Source organism: Notolabrus celidotus, chromosome 19 (assembly GCF_009762535.1).
Source record: "Notolabrus celidotus isolate fNotCel1 chromosome 19, fNotCel1.pri, whole genome shotgun sequence".
Taxonomy (NCBI): Eukaryota; Metazoa; Chordata; class Actinopteri; order Labriformes; family Labridae; genus Notolabrus; species Notolabrus celidotus.
This window is the reverse complement of record NC_048290.1, coordinates 17,432,890-17,454,025: the sequence shown is the minus strand read 5'-3', so window position 1 is coordinate 17,454,025 and position 21,136 is coordinate 17,432,890. Positions and strand designations below refer to the sequence as shown.

General features: G+C 39.9%; 1 protein-coding gene across 2 annotated transcripts; it reads left to right on the top strand.

The window, feature by feature from the left end:
* The first annotated feature begins 3,939 nt into the window (after positions 1–3,939).
* Positions 3,940–20,855, top strand: lrsam1 (leucine rich repeat and sterile alpha motif containing 1). 2 transcript variants are annotated; one of them, XM_034709589.1, is made up of 25 exons: positions 3,940–4,208; positions 8,808–9,027; positions 9,111–9,167; positions 10,197–10,241; positions 10,740–10,817; positions 10,940–11,008; positions 11,088–11,172; positions 11,252–11,373; positions 11,453–11,543; positions 11,992–12,101; positions 12,191–12,220; positions 12,543–12,665; positions 12,886–13,025; positions 13,118–13,162; positions 13,592–13,662; positions 14,465–14,564; positions 14,666–14,753; positions 15,205–15,279; positions 15,712–15,792; positions 15,993–16,088; positions 16,166–16,264; positions 16,771–16,902; positions 17,039–17,105; positions 17,275–17,486; positions 18,261–20,855. In XM_034709589.1, exons 2-25 carry the CDS (start codon positions 8,956–8,958, stop codon positions 18,381–18,383), a joined length of 2,211 nt encoding a protein of 736 aa, XP_034565480.1. In that variant the 5' UTR covers positions 3,940–4,208; positions 8,808–8,955; the 3' UTR covers positions 18,384–20,855. The 2 variants fall into 2 exon arrangements, with proteins under 2 accessions (XP_034565480.1, XP_034565479.1); XM_034709588.1 differs by having other exon boundaries at positions 17,245–17,486.
* Positions 20,856–21,136: the final 281 nt, after the last annotated feature.

The window sequence follows — 21,136 nt, the reverse complement described above, 5'->3', positions numbered from 1 at the left end:
TGTTTGTACAGACTTCCTCTCACATGTTCTGTGTTTCACTCAAGAAGGTACAAGTTTTCAAACTCACAGCACCTCCTCATCATCATCTTCATCCTGCAGCAGCAATAAAATACAACAAAAACCTGCCCTCAAGGTCCAAAAATGATCTTATCTACTGAATGAAGTAATGAGTTCTTGGATTATTATCATGTGACACAAAATAATAGAGTCTTTGAGTCTTCTTTTGTTTGCAAATCTGCGCAAACAACCTCTTTATATGTCTGCATATATCTCTAACGTTAAAGAATATATAAAAATGACATTCTTATCCTTCTTTGTGTCTAATCTGCTGCAAAATTTGATGACTTGTTCCTTTGCTCATGCAGTTTCATCCTCCAAAACTGGAACTGATGAAAATACTAGGACGAAAAGTTCTGGGTGCTTTTCATGGAGAGCAATTTTAAACATGCCTTTCACTACTCGGTGCTCTGATCTAACTCCAAACAAAGCTCCACACTTCCTCCACCAGAGTGACTCTAATCAGCCTCATGATGAGCGACACACGAAAACCACCTGAGGCATCCTCAGAGGAGAGGAAGAAGAGGACAAGGGTCATCACCTAAGTGCCCGTAAACAAGCAGGGTTGAACTGGATGTATCAGTGTCATGCTTCAGGTTGTAACTTTTACACAAACGAGGGATGAGCTGATGGCGAATTCAGTCTGAAATCTTTTTGTCTTTCAGCTCGTTGTTTTGGTTCTACTGCCCAATATGTTGTTGTTTTGTCTCCTTTTATCTTTCGGATGAAATTTCCAAGCAAAATCTTCTAAACTCAGTCTTTAATACCCACAGAGCAACAAACTCTAGACCATGAAGTTTTTTAAATTGTTTGCATGTTTCTCAGGAGTCGGAGGAGACCAAAAACAGAGCTCATAGTTAGATCAATGATTTCACTCAGGGGTCAAAGACAAGACTCTGAACATATGTGCATGGCGCTACTTGTCGGCTGGATATATGAACCACTGACTGAAACATTGATTGAAACACAGCTCGAGTGACGTCACTGTTTCACGTCATTGTTTTCTGAAGAGGCATTTTTACTCTGAGTCCAAAGATGGTGGTCGCCATGTTGGAAGTGCTCACTGCATTCGGCTAATCTAGATTTCAGCAAACAAGTGTGGCAAATGAATCCTGCAAATCTAGCAAATCTTGCTGGCTACAACAAGCTCACCTATCCGTCAAATCTACAGGCGCCAGGTCAAGAAAAAAGCGCCATGTGCACAGTTAAATACCTGTACATGCCGATTTCACATCATGCACACAGTTTATAATCAGTGGGTACAGGTTTGTACTTTAAGCACATAGATTAGCAGACTATACACACTGATTGGATTTTTAATCTGTGCACACTGTTTTCAATTCTGCATTTACAGGCTATAAATCTGTTGGAACTATTTTGTAATGAATTTGCACAAACTATAGATCATTTCATTTGTTAACATGGAGTTCTATGGGGTTTCCTTAACTTTTGGAGCCAGCCTCTAGTGGCCACTTGAGGTACTGGAGGCTATTTTTTTTTTACACTTGCAGACAATCAAACTGGAGGGAAACACACAAGGCAGGGAGTAGATCAGCAGAAGCATGTTCTCTTTAGTCAAGTTATAAAATCAATTAATGCTCGCCATATTATTTACATTTACTTCACTGTTGACCGTTCTTTGTCTATCAGAGGTGAATTTATTTTATTAGATCACATCCTCTCAGGTAAAATATTTTTTTGACACAATAACATGATGTTAAATTTAAACCATAGACAGAGCTTCACATGCACATCCTGTAAAACAAATCAGTGATGTAATGATGCCGTGTTATGAGAGGTCTCTAACTGAAGGTGATCTTAGTGGAAACAGTTTTAACCACTCTGTCACTTCCTGTCATCACCTTTAATTATGAGGATATTAATAGTGACTGTGTTTCTCGTGCGGTCTGAACCACAGTTACACATCAGCTAATGTGCAGGAACAACACAGCACATTTTAAATTGGGTTTCTGACCCAAATGCAAACAGATGACATTAAGATGTGGTCTGACTCTGAACCACATCCAAACACATGAAACTGTCTGAGTTATTTTCCTTTAAAAGAATTAATGTGTTACTTTTCTGCTTCATTTGTCACGTCAATAAATAAGAGAGAAAACTGGGACTGTAATCTTTACCAGATGTTTGCATGTTTTAAGTTTCTAACTGTGATAATTATGAAGAGAGGGACCTCTGCTGGACAAAGTGTGGAGATGCAACCCGGAAGAATTCACATGAGTGCACAAAGCAAAATCAAATAACGCTAAATATGAAGTTTTTATGGGGGAAAAAAAATTATGCACAATAGAGACACTTGTGAGAAGACATGTATTTACAGTTTTTAAAAGAGTTATTGACCTAAGTTTTTCCTTGATATAAACTGTAATTTCAAGTTTCAAAAATTTAAGTTTAAAACTGCATGTTTTCTGATTCCCAGAAAGCTTAAATGAATCTAGATCTACATAGTGAGTGCTTGAATGTAATTCTAATTCTAGTGTATTTTGTGTTACAAGCATTTTCCTTCAGCTTTTTCTATTTTCTTCAATTTTAAATTTAAATTTTAAACATTATCTCACATTTAGAGTTACTTTTGACTCCAATTATTTGCAATAATATGACTGAATAATAGTAATATTAATCAAATTAACAAGAAGATATACAATTGTATATTTTGTGCATAGAGCCCAATAAATTATATCATAATCATCAATTCCTCCCTTGTAAAACTTTTTTTGCAGTACGTGTAGATAAAAAATATTAATATTACTGGTATAAAATTTAATTAAATTCACATGACTCTTTTCAAGAACAAGTTAAAGCTTCCTAAATGTGTTCTTTACTGAGTATCACCATAATTCTAGCCATTTTTTCATTTAAATTATCTATTCTATTTATTTTATTTTATTTCATTTCACTTTATAATATTGTAACTTATTTTACTTGTATTTATTTTATTGTATTTCACTTTATAATGTTTTCACTTATTTTATGTATTTTATTGTAATTCAATTTATAATTTTTTTTAACTTATTTTACTTGTATTTATCTTATTTCATTTTATTTCACTTTATAATATTTTAACTTATTTTACTTTTAATAATATAATAATAATAATACATTTTATTTATATATCGCTTTTCAAAAAACTCAAAGACACTTCACAAACAACACACATTAAAAGACAGAGTAAGATAAAGAAAATAGAAACACAGTGACTATAAAAACATCAACAGATTTATTTAATTCGCTTTTCTTTCTTATTTTATTCCTTATTTCTATCAATAAGATAAGTATTTCTGATTACGATTCTTATTAAAACGTCTTACTTTTTAATGCTTTTACTTTGGAAGGATTTCACCTGCTGTGGGCGGACAGGATACAGGAGAGCAAGACTGAACTAACTGGTGAAGAGGGCCAGCCCAGTCCTGGGCCCTGTGGAGGAGGTGGCTGACAGGAGAATTATGTCCAATCTGTCGTCTCTGATAGACATTTTTTTCCTATATATGTTCTTGTTGAAATTCTTGTACTGTACATCTTCTTGTTTGCTGCTGTAACTCCATGAATTTCCCTATTGTGGGACGAATAAAGGAGTATCTTATCTTATCTTATACTTTCGCTCTAATAACATTTTCAATACTCGGCTTTTACTCTACCAGTGTTAATTTCTACGTTTCATTAGTTAAAATATGTGTTTATTACATAGACTGTGTAAATAATGTTTACTATCCGTTTTCCCGCTATTTGCAGGTTATTTGTAGCTGTTGTAAGATAATACCATAGACTGTATAAAAATGATACTGTAGGCCATGCACTTCACACCTCTGGCCGCAGGGGGCGCTGTGATTTCACCGCCAGCTACAGTCTACCTTTAGTGAATCGGAGAAGAAGAGTCGATGTAGTTACTGTAGTTGTTGTGATTTCACTTCAGAGAAGAAGAAGAATCAGCTGGATATGATGAGACAGAATATGATAAATAATATCTCTTTATGTTTATCATCTTTATGAGAAAAGGACAGTAACGGTAACTACACTGTCTATATTCCTCTCTACCTTTAAGAACTGACACGGATCTTACCTTCGTTAAGCTGGATGTTAATGTTCAACGTTTAACCCGAGGAAGTGACCGTTAATCGTTCCAGAGGAGAGACTCTGTGAGTATGAGAGCTAGCTTCACTTTCTGTTCTTATTACCTTAAAACAAAGTGTTGTATTGTGTAGTTTATGTTCGTATGTGTGCTGTGTAACTGTGGCTTTAGTGGGAAGTGTTAAAGAGACAGCTAACATATAAGCTTCCACTCTGTTTCTTATGGGAGTTAGCATGGAAGCTAATATTCACATTATTGATATTAATGTTAGTTTATGTAACTCATAACGTGTTTATATATGATGTTAGAGGAATGTGAGGCTTTTTTGTTCTTTAACCAGCTACATTAATGATGTAACATTAGTTACGGTATTTACGGTAAATGCCCCACCCACTGTCTGACCAACTCTCACTAGAATCTGTTAAATATATAAATATCTGTTTTACTGAATTAACGTGAGATTATCAATACAATCTTATTAACAGACTGTGTTTAAGAAAGGAGTAGAACTCATTGAGATTAGAAATAAAAAAAGAGACAGAAATCTTATTTATCTATTATCTAGTTCAAGTTTTAGTTGCTTTTTAAAGTATATACTGTCTTCATTTAAGTTATTATAGACACAATTTGATATTATTTCTTCATTTATTTAATTCATTTGTGCATTTTCATATTTTATTATTTTTCATTTAGTGTAGCATCTTAGATTATTTTACTAGTGTAACATTTTGGTGTTTTAATTTCATATTAATATATTTTATTTTGGTGAGTTCAATTTCCTGTGTTGAGTTTTAACATTTGTTTTTCCTCCAGTGTTTCCTCATTAAGATATCATGACAGCGTTTCCTCAGTTTGTTTTGGAACTTATTTTTTATTGTTCAATTATCTATTTATTTTATTATTATTAACACACATTTTTATAGTCCTTTTTTATATTTTTAATATATTATATTTTATTCATTCAAAAACCACCTGAAGACCTACCTCTTCAAAAAAGCATACATTACATGACCTTTACCCCTGCCCAACCTCTGTCCTTGTTCTGTTTTATTCACCTGTTTTATTTTTACTTATATTTTATGTAAAGCGACTTTGAGTATCAAGAAAAGCACTATATAAATCCTATGAATTATTATTATTATAATTTTTTATGTAAAGCACTTTGTGTTACATTATCACTGTATGAAAAACGCTTTACAAATAAATTCTGATTGATTGATTGAAAAAAACTGAAAGGGGTAAAATAATAGCGTACTAAAGAAGATGGTGATCCTAAAAAAATACTTGAAAATAAAATAAAATCAATAAAATGAGTAAGGGTAGAAAGCAAAATTAAAAATATCTGAAAGTTAAGAAAAATAAGAAATGAATAGATTTATTTGATTTGATTTTCACATCATAAAAAAAACAACAATATAGAATAAAGGTATCCTTGACATTGCAGGTTTATGGAGATACCTCTCTATAAAATGCAGAAATACAGATAAGATAATTAAATATATTTTAAAATAAAGATTATAGTAATGCAGTCCAGGGTTTAAAATGAGATTCCTCCAAATTAAAAGCTAGATTAAAAAGGTAGGTTTGTAGTTTGCATTGAAAAACTCACAGGGAGCTTGTATTTTAAACATCCAGAGGCAGAGAGTTGAGAGTCAGAATATTCTCTCTCTCTTCGTGTTGAACACATTTAAACAGAAGCATTCGAGGACCTCAGTGATCGAGCAGGAGCATAAAACGACAGGAGATCTGTGATGTTCGGAGGAGCAAGGCTGTTAAGAACTTTACAAACAATTAAAAGGACTTTAAAATCAATCTGAAAGAAACTGGCAAACTAGTAAAACAGGAGTTATAATCAATACAGCTGGAAATAAAAGCATGAATTACAGTGTCTGCATCTTTCTGAGATTAAATACATGACAAGTAACCTGCAGCCTGATGCGTCTGCCTCCAAATACTTTAACATCACCCAGTAAGACCCGTTCATTCAGCTTCAACTCTCTTTGTAAGTCATTTTAAGTAAAAGCGACGCTCTGACCTTTGCCACAGTCAGTAAGAATCCTGGAAACAAAGATTGTAAGTTCCCGTACTCTTCTGTCTGATAAAGGCAGGAGGACCGAAGGAAGAGGACCTGAAATAGACTTCTAAATAAAGATATGTTAGTGTTTTAGTCTACGTGTCGACAGGGAAGACCAACAACACATTCATACACTAAACAGAGACGAGTGAAAGTTTAAAAAGTTAAAGATAAACCTCAGTGTTGAGCTGTGAGGTCTGAGAGGAGGCGTGCATTTACAAGATACACGATAACCCAGCATGGGCGTAAAAGAGAGAGACCAGCCTCTGTTTGGCTTCCGGCTCAGCATGAGGAGTGAACAGGAGAGGGTCTAACACCTGAAACATGAACCTTTCACAGGTTCATGTTTCAGGTCAACTGTTATTGTACATGATAGGCTTAAAGGTAACGACCGAATCAGGTACAATTCTCCTCTTCTGCTGTTATAAACATTCTGTACAGGTTGTTTCTGGAAGTTTCATGTCAGGGATGTTTTCTCTGTTGTCCTCTAAATACTCATTAACTAAAGTATACTAGGTGTTAAAAACACCATCAGTTAAAGATCCTGACTTATTCCGTCACAGTCACACACTAAGGAACTTGAGTTAAATGAACATGTTGTGATAGAAGTCAACATTACTTATATTTTAGATTCATGGCAGAATGATGGGAGTTACTTAACTTCATATTTAACACATTTAAAACCTCTCAAAGCCTCAGCAAGGATATATTTCTACGATTGTAAACAATACGTCTGTTATTATTATTTTAAACATTACTTACAACATTTATTTATCTTATTTAATCGTTTATTTATTCATCTATTTATTTATTGTATTTGGGTCATTGACATGACGTGCATATTTTTGTGTCCGAATCCATTATTTTCTTTTGTAATAATTAGTTATTTTTAAGACATAAATCAATTGATTCTATAAAATCTGGTTATTTTAAATACAATTTCAGTACATTCAAATATTGAGATTTATTTTATATTTATATATCTCAAACCCTGAAAATGTCAGGTGGCGCAGCCGTCCGAGCAAGGGAACTGACTTAAAGCACTATAACAAAATGTATTTTAATAATAATAAATTCAAATTAAAACAACCATGGCAGAATTTTACATATACAAGCTTTGAAATAAACATAATTTCATTAATATCAATAGTTTAAAGGCACCTAAGGTTATTTAAAAACTTTTTTCCGGTAATTTGCATGTTCTCAAATGTCAGGGTGGCACCACCGGAATTAAGGAGCTTTTATTTTGAAAGTAAGTAGTTATAATGGACTTCAACATATGAAATAATTCAGAGGACCCCAGCTTATTGTCATGGCTGAGTTAAAAGGTTTGTAGATGTCTCTTAAATGATAATAGAATAGCTTTTATCAACTTGTAGGTGTACGTTAACACTTTCCATGTCAGGTAGTACAACCAACCTAAAACTGTAAAAGTTATATTTTAAACCTGGCCAGTAGAATGCAAAAATCCTAATATGTTGTAAATAAACAATATATTCACAAAATAAAAATGTGTAAAGCACTGTAACCACTCTAAGGGATACTTACTAAAAGTTTCAGTTAGAATAAATGATAGGTAAGTACATATATTTTGACAAATATCAGGTTGCGCCACCTGACATTTTTTGGGTGTTTAAGTTGAGAAAAGGGTAAAAAAAACAAGTGAAACACTTAAAAAAGCTGTTTAACGTACAAGCCTTGTTAGAACACATTACTCCGACAAAGAAATATGCATTGCGACCATCCTGGAAATACTTAAAAAAAACCTTTTTTGAGGCTTATTTGTCAACGACCCATTTATCTGATATTTTTAACACTTTATTATTTTTAACTTTTCTTTCTACTCTTACTTATTTTATAAATTTTACTGAATTTTTTTTTTTTTTTTTTTTAAGTATTTTATTTATAATCATGTATGAAAGGTGCTATATAAATACAGCTGAGTTGAGTCTGTGCTTGAATGAAATTAAATATTTTCTGTGACCATGCAGGACTCTGCAGAGGTTCTTCGAAAGCTCTTTCTCATCAATTAACTTCTTTAAAAATATTTAAAATGATCATTCAGGGTTGATAAATTCTTGTAACGATGACTGATGTCTGCAGAATATGCTGAGAGAACTGTCAAGTGTGCACACTTGTTTGTGAATCACCTGATAATAGTTTTCTGGACTTTATGCTCTGAGGAAGTTTGGTGCATTTTGGTAAACAAACATGCTGATAGTGGTATCCTGATAAGAAGTCTCCTGTGTCAGCTATCCAGAGATATCTAACGTCTTTTTTCCAGATGCTAAAACGCCATAAACCATCTGTTTGTTAGAGACAATTTGAGACAAGCAGGCGATCAGAGTGGAGCAATAAGAGAGACGGGTTTAGTTCCTAAGAGCCAGTGGGGACAAACATTTGAAGCAGAGGCAGCCAGACATGAGACTCAGACTGAATGCTAATTCTCCTGCACACAAACACATCCATCATCGAGCTTTTTTACAGAGTTATGACTGTCACTTTTTTTAGTTTGGAGCTTGTTCTGTCGATTCAAAGTGTCAGAAACGAATGATTCAGCTCTAATGTACATGCTCTCTTCTTCTTCTGCAGCCTCCAGTGTGCAGGCAGGCCGTCCTCGGTGCAGGAAGTGCTGTCCGTCAGTCCTCTGGAGTAGATCTAATTAAAGAGCGTGGGGGCAGAGGAGGGGAGCTTCAGCGGGCAGAGAGAGAGAGAGACAGCAGAACTGGCAGAACTCACGATGCCTCTGTTCTTCAAGAAGAGGAAGCCCAGCGAGGACTCTCAGAAGAGGCTGGAGTACCAGCTGACCCGGGTGAGGAGATAATAACCGTGGATGTGCTTTCTTCCGTAGCATCTTTCTCCAAACATGCTAACTCCCTTCTCTTTGTGCTGCAGTCTAAGGAGGCCGGTGCTGATGACATCCTGGACGTCTCAGGGTGTGAGCTCTCTGAGGTGAGTTTCATCCTGTAGTCAAACTTGATGAAGCTTCAGCTGCTTCCTCATGGTGCACGCTTTACTGAAATCTTTGTTTTTACTGCTGAGAGAGAAACGCAGAAAGACAGACGCCTGACTTTTATCACTTCTAATCATGTGTATGTATCCTTTTTAGCTGTGGCACCTTTCTAAACATCAATCAATCACTTTATCGGTTATTATGACGTAGTTTAGAGTCACATAGATCATGCATGTCAAAAGGCATTCACGCAAATATGACATTCCAGCCACCTTAGCCCTTTTCATTTGCAGACAAAGCATGCATCAGTTTTTCTGGACTAAGTTGCATGATATGCTCACAAACTTGCTTTACTTTTGACTATAAAATGTAATTAAAGCATAAAGATGAAGACGTAAAAGTCTCTGAGAAGGTTTGGCAAATGTTACGTCTGTCAAAGGTCAAAAGAAACGATGAAGGCATTTGTGAAATGGGATCATAAAGGATGTCTTAGCAGATCTTTCATTCAGTAAAATAGTTTGCTAAAGAAAGACGATTAATCTGATCATGCATCCTTTAGAAAGCAGATATTTGGACTTTTCAAGGTAGGAGAAGCTCAGGTGTTGCTGGTGCAGTCACTTTATTTGTAGTGATCACATGAAACACAGATCTGTTGATTGAAAGTGTCCCAGTCAGCCGTGAGAGAGCGTGTCAGGGGATTACATTATCTCGCATATTACCCGGCTACTGACTGAAGATACAAACACGTTGATTAAAGATTATTTTATTAATCTAAAATAATTTATGTTGAGATGTTTATAGTTTTTAAAGATAGTCCCAGTGATTCCTCGTCAGTTAGCGTTCCATGGTGATCGATTTGTATCTGCCTGTTGCAGTGGATTTAACATGAAACTGTCCTTTGTTCAGAAGCACACTCTCTCTCTCTCTCTCTCTCTCTCTCTCTCTCTCTCTCTCTCTCTCTCTCTCTCTCTCTCTCTCTCTCTCTCTCTCTCTCTCCCTAATGATGTCTATGACCTCTTCCTCCACAGGTTCCCTCAGGTGCCTTTGCCATTTGCAGGGTTCTGCAGAAGAAGGTGAGAGTAACACAAGATTGGCTGTAAAATGCAAAGAAAGCATCCTGAGGCCATGTGATAAAAAAACCAGTTAGCATAAACTTTAAAAGACACGTGCATGCAAGATCTAAGGCAAGGTGAGGTGATTCTTGATCCTGGTGGGACAGTTCAGGGTGTTTTTACCCTTTTCTATCCATTGATAAATCTGTGGTGGAAGGACGAGGAGGGAGGCAAAGGACTCAAGAGGTTACAAGATACTGTGGACCAAGGCAGCAAAATATATACATAAAAAAATAAGGAAGTAGAGAAATAAAGAGGTAAATAAAGAAAAAGAAAGAAAAGAAAGGAAAAGAGAGGAAAAGAAGGAATGAGGAAAATCAAATAAACTAAAGTAGTGGGAAGAGATAGTAAAAGAGTGTGTGCAAGATCCAAGTCGACTCATTTTCCATAAAGACTGAACAGCTGCAGATCCACTTGTCGGACATCCCTTGTCTCATGCCCTCTGCTGCTCTCCTTCAGGTCCTCATCCTCCACAGCAACGAGCTGAGGTCATTCGTGCCCAAAGGAAGTGACATGACTAATCTTTTCACCTTAAAGGTAACATGAGCGTGTTTAGTAAGCCTCTCTTTTGGGCCTGTGATGGTTTTAGAGATATCTAGGATCCATTTGTTGCGTGAGATTTGATTTGTGACTCATGACTGAAGTTTCTCCCTCATTAGGTTTTGGATCTGCACAACAACAAGCTTGCCTCTCTCCCAGAGGACATCGGGAAGCTGTCATCACTCCAGGTAAGTCTTTTCTGAAGTTACTCCTGCCTCAGATGAAGTTTGAACGAGACGTCATGGACGTGCTGGTGTCTCCTCTCAGATCCTGAATGTGGAGAAGAACCGAATAAAGACTCTACCTGACTCCATCGCTGACCTGCGGCTGCTGCAGACTCTTAATTTGAAAGGTACCAAGCTTCCTGCTCCCTGCTCACTCTACAGAACATGAGCATGAGTAAATGTTTGTGATGTTTTTATCTTGTGAAGGTAATCATCTCAGTGAGCTGCCAGCCTCCGTCGGTTCTCTGAGCAGCCTGAGGACTCTGGACGTGAGTGAGAACAAGATCGAGCAGCTGCCCAAAGCTGTGGCCTACATCCGCACGCTGGAGGTTTGTAACTCTGGAATCAAACTAACAAGAAAAATAAGAACTTTGATTTGACTCCAACCCTGTGTTCATGCTTTCACAGAGCTTTACACTCGATGCTGCCTCCATGTCTTATCCTCCGGTGTCTGTGTGCACGGAGGGAACAGAGAGCATCCAACGCTTCCTGTGCAGCGGTGAGGGGTCACTTTGTTACTCATGAATACTGCAATCTTTATTCATATAGCACCAAATTCCAACAAATGTTCTCCTCAGATGCTTTCCAAACAGAGCAGGTCTAGACCATACTCTATGTTCTATTATTAACAAAGACCCAACATCAAGACAGGATAAGATCCAGTCCCATCTTACACAGGACCCAGTCTGATCTCATCTTAATCCACCATAAGCAGAGCACTTTGCAGCATTTAGCAAGTTACAGTGGCAAGGACAAACTTCCTTTAACAGGCAGAAACCTCCAGCAGGACCAGACTCATGTTAGACACACATCGGCTGAGACTGTGTTGGAGAGAGGGATAGAGGGAGATGAAGAGAGAGAGAGATGATAGTGGTGAGACGGATAGTAGTAGTTGTAGCAGCTGGAGTCTGGAAGAAGGGACTAATGTTTGACTTCTTGGTTTTCAGAGCTGGGAGAGGAGTACCGCCCCCCGTCTCAGTACCTCCTCCCTGTGCTGGAGAGCGACTGGGGCAAACAGAACGCTGACTGTCTGGATGGTGCGGAAGAGGCGTGGCAGGTACACTCGGACATGATTCACAGCTGCTTTAACATCAATAACTGATGCTGAAACCAGAACATGAATTGTATCTCTTCTCTCCTCTGCAGAATAAATTCAGTGCCTATGAGAAGAGAAAGGTGAGTGACTCCTGCAAGGTCAGCTCGTCTTCAGGCGCTCTCTGCTGCACATATTTAGATTTGAGATGTCCCAAGTTTTGATTTCAAAAGTGTTTTATCTTTCCAATCTTGCATGATTTTAAGATGCATGCGACTAAAGAACAGTTTTCTCTTCCAAAGCATCACAATCGTTTATCACATTTTCAACTCTAGTGGAAGTTTGTGAATCTGTAGATTAAGTCGTCGTTTTGTTTATTCCTCATCTCACTGTCTGAAACTTGAGGTGTGACGGCTCCTTTGCATCAGACGTTGAAACAGACTTGTCTCTCTCTCCGTCCCTCAGGAGCAGAAGCAGCAGGAGAAACTCGCCTTCGAGCGCCACCTGGAGGAGAAGCAGAAGGAGCACACGCAGCTTGTCCTCATGAACACGTCTCGCAAGGAGAACATCATCAACTCGGTGCGACAGGTACGCAACAGCTCTAACCTGAATCTGTATCACGACTTATATCTAGCTTTAAAACCCTTCAGATCCCTCTTTAGTCTTCAGAGACGTTAACAGCAACCTGAAGAGGATCTGTTTTGCTGTTTAAATGTTAGAAGTTGATCTTTAGGAGTTTTCTGAAGCCGTTTCTCTGTTCTGTGTTGATCTAAGCTTCACATGTGTGTATAATCTCTATGCCGTGCAGGAGCAGGAGCGCGTCTCTCAGGGCGTCTGTCAGCAGCAGCGTGCTCAGGAGGCCGACCGGCTGCTGGTGCTGGAGAAAGTCCGAAACGCCGAGGACAACATCAGCAGCCGCATCAGCAACATGCTCATGGACAAAAACAGGCAAGTCATACAGAGCAGAGTCTCTGATCTGTGTCACATGACGGAGGACATCTGAGTCTCTAAACGCTGTGTGTTTGTGTTGATCTCTGCAGGCAGAAGAAGAGTGCAGAGTTTCTTCAGTCCATGGAGGAGGATCGGTAAGTGCACAGATCCATAACATCCAGATCTGTTGGAGAGAGCAACACTCAGACCATCAGCAGACCGGAGCTATTTATAGAACTATGTTTCTGTAGGATGCACAAAAAAGGAGGACAACAGAGACAAAAGCTCGACTTATTGTGCTCCATCTGCAGGTCGAGCTTTTAAGATTCCAACTCCTGATTTGAAACGAATCGTTCAGATTTAAAACTTTGAAACTAAAGACGTCTCTGTTAATCAACTTTGAGTGACATCCTATCACACTCTCAATTGTGTGTGTGATGTGTCGATAAGGAAAGTCTGAAGACAGAGACTGCTCTGCAAATCACCGGCTCATTAACCCTTGACGTGTTTGAAAAACAGAAAACGCCTGTCCATCAGATACTACGGGGAGTAAACACTGATGATGTTGACTTTGTGTCCCTCAGGATCCGTATGGAGCACCTGACGGCCATCACACAGGAGGAGACCAACTCACTGAGGAGGAGGGACGTGGCAGGTGAGAGGCTATATGCCCATGACAGCTCAGTCTTTACTCCACACGCTCTGACTCTTTTATTAAAACAGGAAGAAGTTCTTATTTCATCTCTACGAGAAGAACATATGTTATATTTTCACTTCTCTGAAGTTTAAGATCCAGAGAAGTTAGTCCTGTTTAGTTTCTGCAAGCTTACTCCATCCTTCAACGCCGGTCTTTTACAGAAGATGTCTTTTATGCTAATGACCAAATTCCACCAGTTACGTGTCCGCTCCGTCTCCGCTCCGTCACAGCACGAGATCTGATAGGTTTCTATTCTAGTCAATGTGTTAACTTACACTGGATCTGCTCCATTGCCTTCCGGCTGTGTCTCTGATCCAGCAGGTCGGAGCCCTCCGAATCAGATACACAAGACTTCTATTTTTGCCGGATGTCGGAGCATGATGCATCAATCTCAACAGAGCAGATGGAGCAGGACAGGAAGTCAAGCACCAAAACAAAATGAAAACATCCAGTTAATTTTCAGAATAAAACACTCTGTGTTATCACCAGATCGTATTTCACTTAACTACAACAACAAACCGTCATGATGAGCGTAGCCAAGCCTGAAGTCAACAGGTCAGAGGTTTTCAGAGGACCAGTAAGACAACATGGATGAGGAGAGGAGGACCGCAGCGGGTCACAGACGGCTGGACATGGATGTGGTGGAAGTCACGTGTAACTGTCATTTAAGTTGCAGAGCCAACACTTTGATTGTTTCTTATTCTCTCTCTCTCTCTCTCCTCTCTCTCTCTCTCTCTCTCTCTCTCTCTCTCTGTCTCAGCGGCCATGCAGAAGATGCTGTCAGACAGCTGTTCCATGAGTCTCCTGCAGGAGGCCAGTGACTTCCGCAGAAAGAGCCTGGTCAATGAGGCCCACAGGAGGTCAGACACATGCACACACGCACAAACGCACACGCAGCACAACAAACAGCTTTCAGGACGTGTTGTAAACTTCATGTTTCTGTCTCCTCGTGTCTTCACAGTATGGAGAGTCTGGACAGGAAGTTCGATAAGATGCTTTCCCTCCAAGTATTGGACAAATCAAAAGCCATCGCTCAGATCCTACAGGAGGTATGTCGAGCCCGGTTTATTGTCTGATGCATTCTCTGCAGGAGATCAGAGAGAGAGACGTCTGGGTTTCATACACTGCTTCAAAAGTTTACGTGCTGCTGGCTCCTCCTTCGTCCTCCTTCACTCTCTCAGTTTGAGATTCTTGCAAAACGTTACATCATCTGCGAGCTTCCTTCGTCCTAACACTGATTGTCTTTTGTAACAATGGAGTATCGAGTGAAACATTTCAAAACATGAGTTGTGTTATGTTGAGTCTTCATGAAACCTGCTGCTGACGTAGAGGATGGAGAGACAACAGGATGTGCAGCTAGAGTGTGAAGACAGTTCAGATGCACAAATCAGAAAATATCCTGGAAAACAATCACAAAGGAGCAGCATCTTGTAGCTGAGAGTCTCCGTCACTCTGTGCAGAAACCATGTGACTGATGTTGTCTTCTGTGTCTCTCTGCAGGAGGAGATGCAGAAAGCGGCTTTCCAGGCTCTGCAGCTGCAGAAAGACGCTGTGCACGGATACATCCGCAACCAGGTCTGTGCTGACGGCTGGAGGCTGACTGAGCGCTCTCTGTTTCTTTTCTCTTTCAGAGCACATCCCATGAAACGTTACACAAAGAAATGCAGGATTCAGAATCATGTTTTTATATCAGCTGTTTATGGTGCAGTAGGACGGGAGAGTCAGACTCAGGATAGAGGTGTAGCAGTGCTTATCTTCCCTCGTGCAGCTACAATGATCTTTCTAAAAGCATTCAAAGAGAGCAGGGAAAGATTGCATCATGAGACGTGTTTCTTTTGCTATTATTTTTCAGCCTCATCCTCCATGACTAATCCATCTTTACTCACGTCTCTAGAGTGTTTTATTCAAACTCTCAGGCGTTAATATTTCCAGCAGACAGACTCATTTCATCAGTGTTCTCATCCTGACTCCCTGCTCGCTTCATGTCTGCCTCTCCACTGTCCCCAGATCAAACTGATAGAGAATGAGTTAATGCAGCTGACTAAACTGGAGGTTAAAAAAAGGAATCTGGACGCTGAGAACCTGCAGGTGGGTGTCACGCCTTCTTTCTTTGCCCTCCCACATGAACCCGATTATTTCTTCTTCCTGTTGGTTCTCTTTTGTTTTGCAAAGTCACGTCATTGCTCCATGTCAGCGTATGCTTTGTGCAGACTTCAGAAGCGCAGTGATTCTCTCGTGTGTGTTTGTACCTGACATGATGCTGTGTTTGTGTGGACGTGTGTGTGCAGGAGGTCCTGGTGGAGCAGCGGTCAGCTCTCAGTGATTTGTTGCAGCAGATGTTGAAGCAGAGAGACCAGAGAGAGCAGGAGCTGCGAGGCGTTCTGGTGAGGAAACATCTTCTGTTTCTGAGCTGTCAGACTGTGGGCAGTCTTTAAACACAAGTCGTTTTTTTGTCTTTCAGGCGGAGATGGAGAAGAAGTCTGAGTCTAGCCAGCAGAACTACTGGATGATTCAGTACCAGAGACTTCTGGATGCCAAACCTCTGTCTCTGCGCATGCAGGTACTGTATCAGATCAGAGAGGGGGGGGCGCAGAAACTAGGGATGGGCATTTCAAGCCAAAATACTATTCGATTCATTCATATTCGTGTATTCAAAGATTATTCGAATAATCACCTCCCCCCCACAAATTACTAACAGACACCTGGCCCGTTTGTGTGGCAGTCACGTTTACCAGCAGCAGGACGAGGTGCTGCTAGTAGCGGGCACTGACAGCCTTGGACTCGATCTTCGTGGCGTGTTTACATTTTACAGCCATGCTCAGTCGCTGGAAATACGTGTGTGGTAGTGTGAGATTCAGAAACGGAGAACATCACTGCGATTACCGCTTAAGTTTTTTTCTTCTTCAGTTAGTTAATGCAGTTAGCAAAGAGCTTTAAGATGCTCTATAGCCACCTTCTGGCGGGAATAATATATTACAACCAGGCACCGGTAAAAGCAATGAAAAATTGAAATTTTCTAGCAGAAACATCTTGAAACTCTCTGAACTGTTCTCTCTCTCATCGCAGGAAGCCGGGGTGGAGAAGGACTTGGTGAACCTGCTCTGCAGACTGTCCTCTCAGCACTACCTGCCGGTCCTCGCTCACCACAGAGTGACCACTGAGGCGCTGCTTCACATGAACTCCTCTGACCTCAAGAAGGTTCGTCTGCTGCATCATCTCTTAAACAGTTTCCTCAAATATGTGCTGCAATACTCCTTTAACGACAGCTCAGCTGCACAGAGAAATGTGAAATGAATATGAAATAATAATCATCTTCTCTTTCTCTCTGTCCCAGCTCGGCATCAGTGAAGTAGGAATCCAGAAAGCTCTCCTGAAGTGGGCTCGAGATCACAAGCCTGCAGGTATGTTTAAAACCATATATATTACATTTATACTAGATGTAAGACATGCAAGATAACTCTCCACGATCACGCTGAGCTCTAACAGCTAACACACAGAGGAGTTAAAGTTAGTAACTCTTATTTCATCAAATATTTATAGGTGATGTTCATGAACTGTCTCATCCTCCAGCTGGAGCTTGTAAAGCTGTTCAGATGGAGGAAGAGGAGGAGGAAGTCGCCCCCTCTGCTCCGTTTCCCTCCACTCCTCCATCGATCCCCAACGCCTCAACAATCTACATCCCCAGCCCTCCGCCATCCCCGGGGACCCCTGTCACCCCCTCAGCCCCAAGCCCTGTGGAGGGACCAGGGAGCTCCGAGTGCGTGGTCTGCATGGAGACAGGGGTAAGAACACCTACAGAACCACTTAACATAGAACAAACATCAAGACAGGATCAGATCCATTCTCATCTTACAGACAGTACTCAGTCTGATCTCATCTTAATCCACTATGAGCAGAGCACTTTGCAGCATTTAGCAAGTTACAGTGGCAAGGACAAACTTCCTTTAACAGGCAGAAACCTCCAGCAGGACCAGACTCATGTTAGACACACATCTGCTGAGACCGTGTTGGAAAGAGGGATAGAGGGAGACGAAGAGAGAGAGAGATGATAGTGGTGAGACAGATAGTAGTTGATTGTAGCAGCTGGAGTCTGGCACGTCCACAGCAGCAGAGGGAAATAAAGCTTCAAATCAAGAAACTGTTGCTTATGAAACGTGACAATGACAAATATATGAGGATCAATACACTTTGTTATCTATTAAACACTACATGTGGGAAATTAAACAACAGCATGCAGTCTACAGCAGAGATCCAGAGGAACCTATGAGACAAGGGAGCTCATGGACTCCAGAAAGGTCTATGGTTAGTAACTTTAATGGGACAGGAAGAGTTAAAGTAAGAGACAGGCAGACAAAGGAGAGAGAGGGAAAGACAGGGTCCCAGTGTGTCAGTCTAAGCCTGTAGCAGCATAACTAAGAGCTGGTCCAAGCCTGAGAAGAAACTCTCTCAGTGTTGTTCTTCATAACTGTGTGCTCTGATTAACCCTTGAAAGTCTGCAGCATTCAAGTGTATAAAATGAAAAACTGACTGACGAGTGTTTCCCTCTCGTCTCTCAGTCTCAGATCATCTTCCTGCCGTGTGGTCACGTGTGCTGCTGTCAGGTTTGCAACGACGCCCTGCAGAACTGCCCTCTGTGTCGTAGCAACATATCTCAGCGTATCCGCCTCTTTCACGGCTAAACCACCTTCATCTTCCTCCTCCTCTTCATCTGACTGCAGCGCTCTGTATTCATGCATGGTAATAAAGCTGCTGCGAGCTAAAGCGTCATGTGTAGAAGAGCTTCTAGCTGAGCCACGTCCCGTATTAACCAAACAGTACTGTGTGAAGTTACAGCAGAAACAGAGGATGATTTTTATTGTTTCATTTCGTCTGTTTCTGTTTTATATATTTAGAGCCACTTCTCACTTTCTGAAGACTGTTCTTTGCCTTATCGTAGATCTTCAATGATGTGTGCCTTTTCATGGAAATCACTTCTTTCCACAAAGTCTTTAGTCGGTCGTGAACCAAAGCAACACCCTTTAAAGCTCCTGTGAGGAGTTTTCGACTGGTTCATGAGAAAGTCTCAAACTATAATGTTATTTTAACCCCTGAAAGCACCGCCGCAGGGTCGGTGTGGGACCAAGTGATCAGCTGCAGGGTGTAGAACAGACTTTTTATGTTTTTATGGCAGAGATTCAGTCATGTGACGGTTAAACTGACAGCAGGATGAGACTCTTTGTTACAAAAATACTACAACATGAGCAGGACAAGATTTGAAAAGAGCTGGAGGTACGGCTTTAGGTGTGTTTCAACCGCGGGCTGAAGTCCCGGGTAGATTGTGCAACCCCCCCCAGCAGGGGCTTTTTGGGGGGACATTTTCTACCCCTGAACTAAATTTTGAGAAATTTAGGGTCAACCGGTCGAAACGCATGTAGTTCAGGGGTAAAGGTCCTCCGGTTGAAAAATGCCTTTTGTCCACAGAAAGTCACTTACAGGAGCTTTAAAATGAGCCCAACTCATGAGGGATATTTGCGGACGATATGATGCTGATTTTAGAGTTATATTTCATTAGATAGGACAGCTTGAGAGAGACATGTTGGGAAATGTGGAGAGTCGTGGCTGAGAGTCGAACGATGGCCTCTAAATGTGTCGTGCACTTAAACCCTTAGACCAACCGGCACCAGGGATCAGAATTTTAATACTGGATGAGATTTTTTGTTAAACAGAAACTTCTTAAACATGAGCAGGACCAGATTAGAAACATGCAGGTACAGCTTTGTCCACAGGGGGGCGCCAAACTCACCCCAAACTGAAAGTTCCTCACAGGAGCTTTAACCTGAGCCCAGATTCTTTAGGGTGTCTGAAAGGGAAATAATCACATATGATAATAATACTATCTTAATGAAAGGATGTTAAACATACAGACTGCTCCATGCTTAGCTGTGATCTCCATCATGTGCTGCAGACCGCGCTGAGCATATTGAACACTTAACTCCAAACACGCTCTGTTTGCATGATCGTCTGTTAAACCCGTCACAGGCTCACTGATGGTTGTTTTACATTCGTGCTATCACTCGACGTCTTTGTGTCACCAATGCATGTCTGTTTCAAGCTGTCATTATACTTACTGCTTCTGTCAGAGGCATCTGGACCTGCTGGAAAATCAATCGGTCAAAGGAGATATAGTTTGGGTTATGATAACTCCTCATGCTGGAATATAACTGTTGTGTATTTGTGAAGCTGCAGAGGGAGCTTCACTTTTAATCAGCCATTTCTAAAAGAGGGAACTCTACATTTTATTTAATCTTTCGTTTGTGCTCTTTGTTATTTCCTTTTCAAACTATAATTTTTAACGCCTGAGGAAGGAACCCAGTACAAGCCTTCTTGCAGGATTGTATTTAAAGAGCTCTTGAGTTGCATGATGGGAAATGTAGTATTCAATATGACATAACCCGACCCTTGTTAAGGACTGAAAATCATAATCCCTGTTGACCTTTTTTGTCCTCTGCTCTGTGGTCGCAGTCGCTCCTCAAGCTTAATGAATGTGCAATACTAAAGTTGTGAAGTAGTCCTACAGATTTAGACTCTTACTTTAGCTCTTTGTTTTTATTTTGGAGGCGTTTAATGCCTCTGTTGAGAGGATAGGACCGTGCATAGAGAAGGAAACTGGAGGAAGACAGCAGAGGGCCTCAGATCAGATTACGCCTCTGTACGCTCTTGTGCTGCGGTTGTGCATATATTCCTGTTTCAACTAACACAACCACAATCACTCACATCACAACAATCATGCTAACCACTCTCGCTGGACAGGAGTCTGATTCTCCTGCTGTGATCCACTTCAGACCTCACTGTAGCTTCTATGTGACCTCTCTCTTTATATCCAATGCATTTGTGTAATCACGAACGACACAGCGCCCTGTGTTAAACCATCACTAATAACCAAGTGCTCTTAACTCAACATCTCAGCATGTTTCAGGAAATATCTTCACTTATTTGTATATGTGTGTGTTTAACGTGTAAGAGATTACTCCTCTATATAAACCTGAACATACACTGTGTGTCACTTTCATGTACTCGCCCTGTCGATGTAAAAGCTTTGTGTTTCTTGTACAATATGCACTGTTCCTACACAGGCACAGGTGTCTGAAATCAATAAACAGAATATAAACCTACTGCTGGTGTCGTTTAGTGTCTTTAATGTTAAGATTATACATTTATTATATCGTCAATTATTTTTTTCACTAAGGAAGTAAAGAGTGATGCAAGAAAAAGCAATAATAAAACAGTATCTAAAGTTTAAACTATTATTCCTAGGTCCTCTTTAAATACCACAGAAGTAGGACACATTTTAAAAAAAAGTAGTTTTTTTTCTATTTATATTTAATCAAACTACACATCATATTCATTCTGTACTTTTAAATTATGTTGATGTAATAACTGCATTCATATTAAC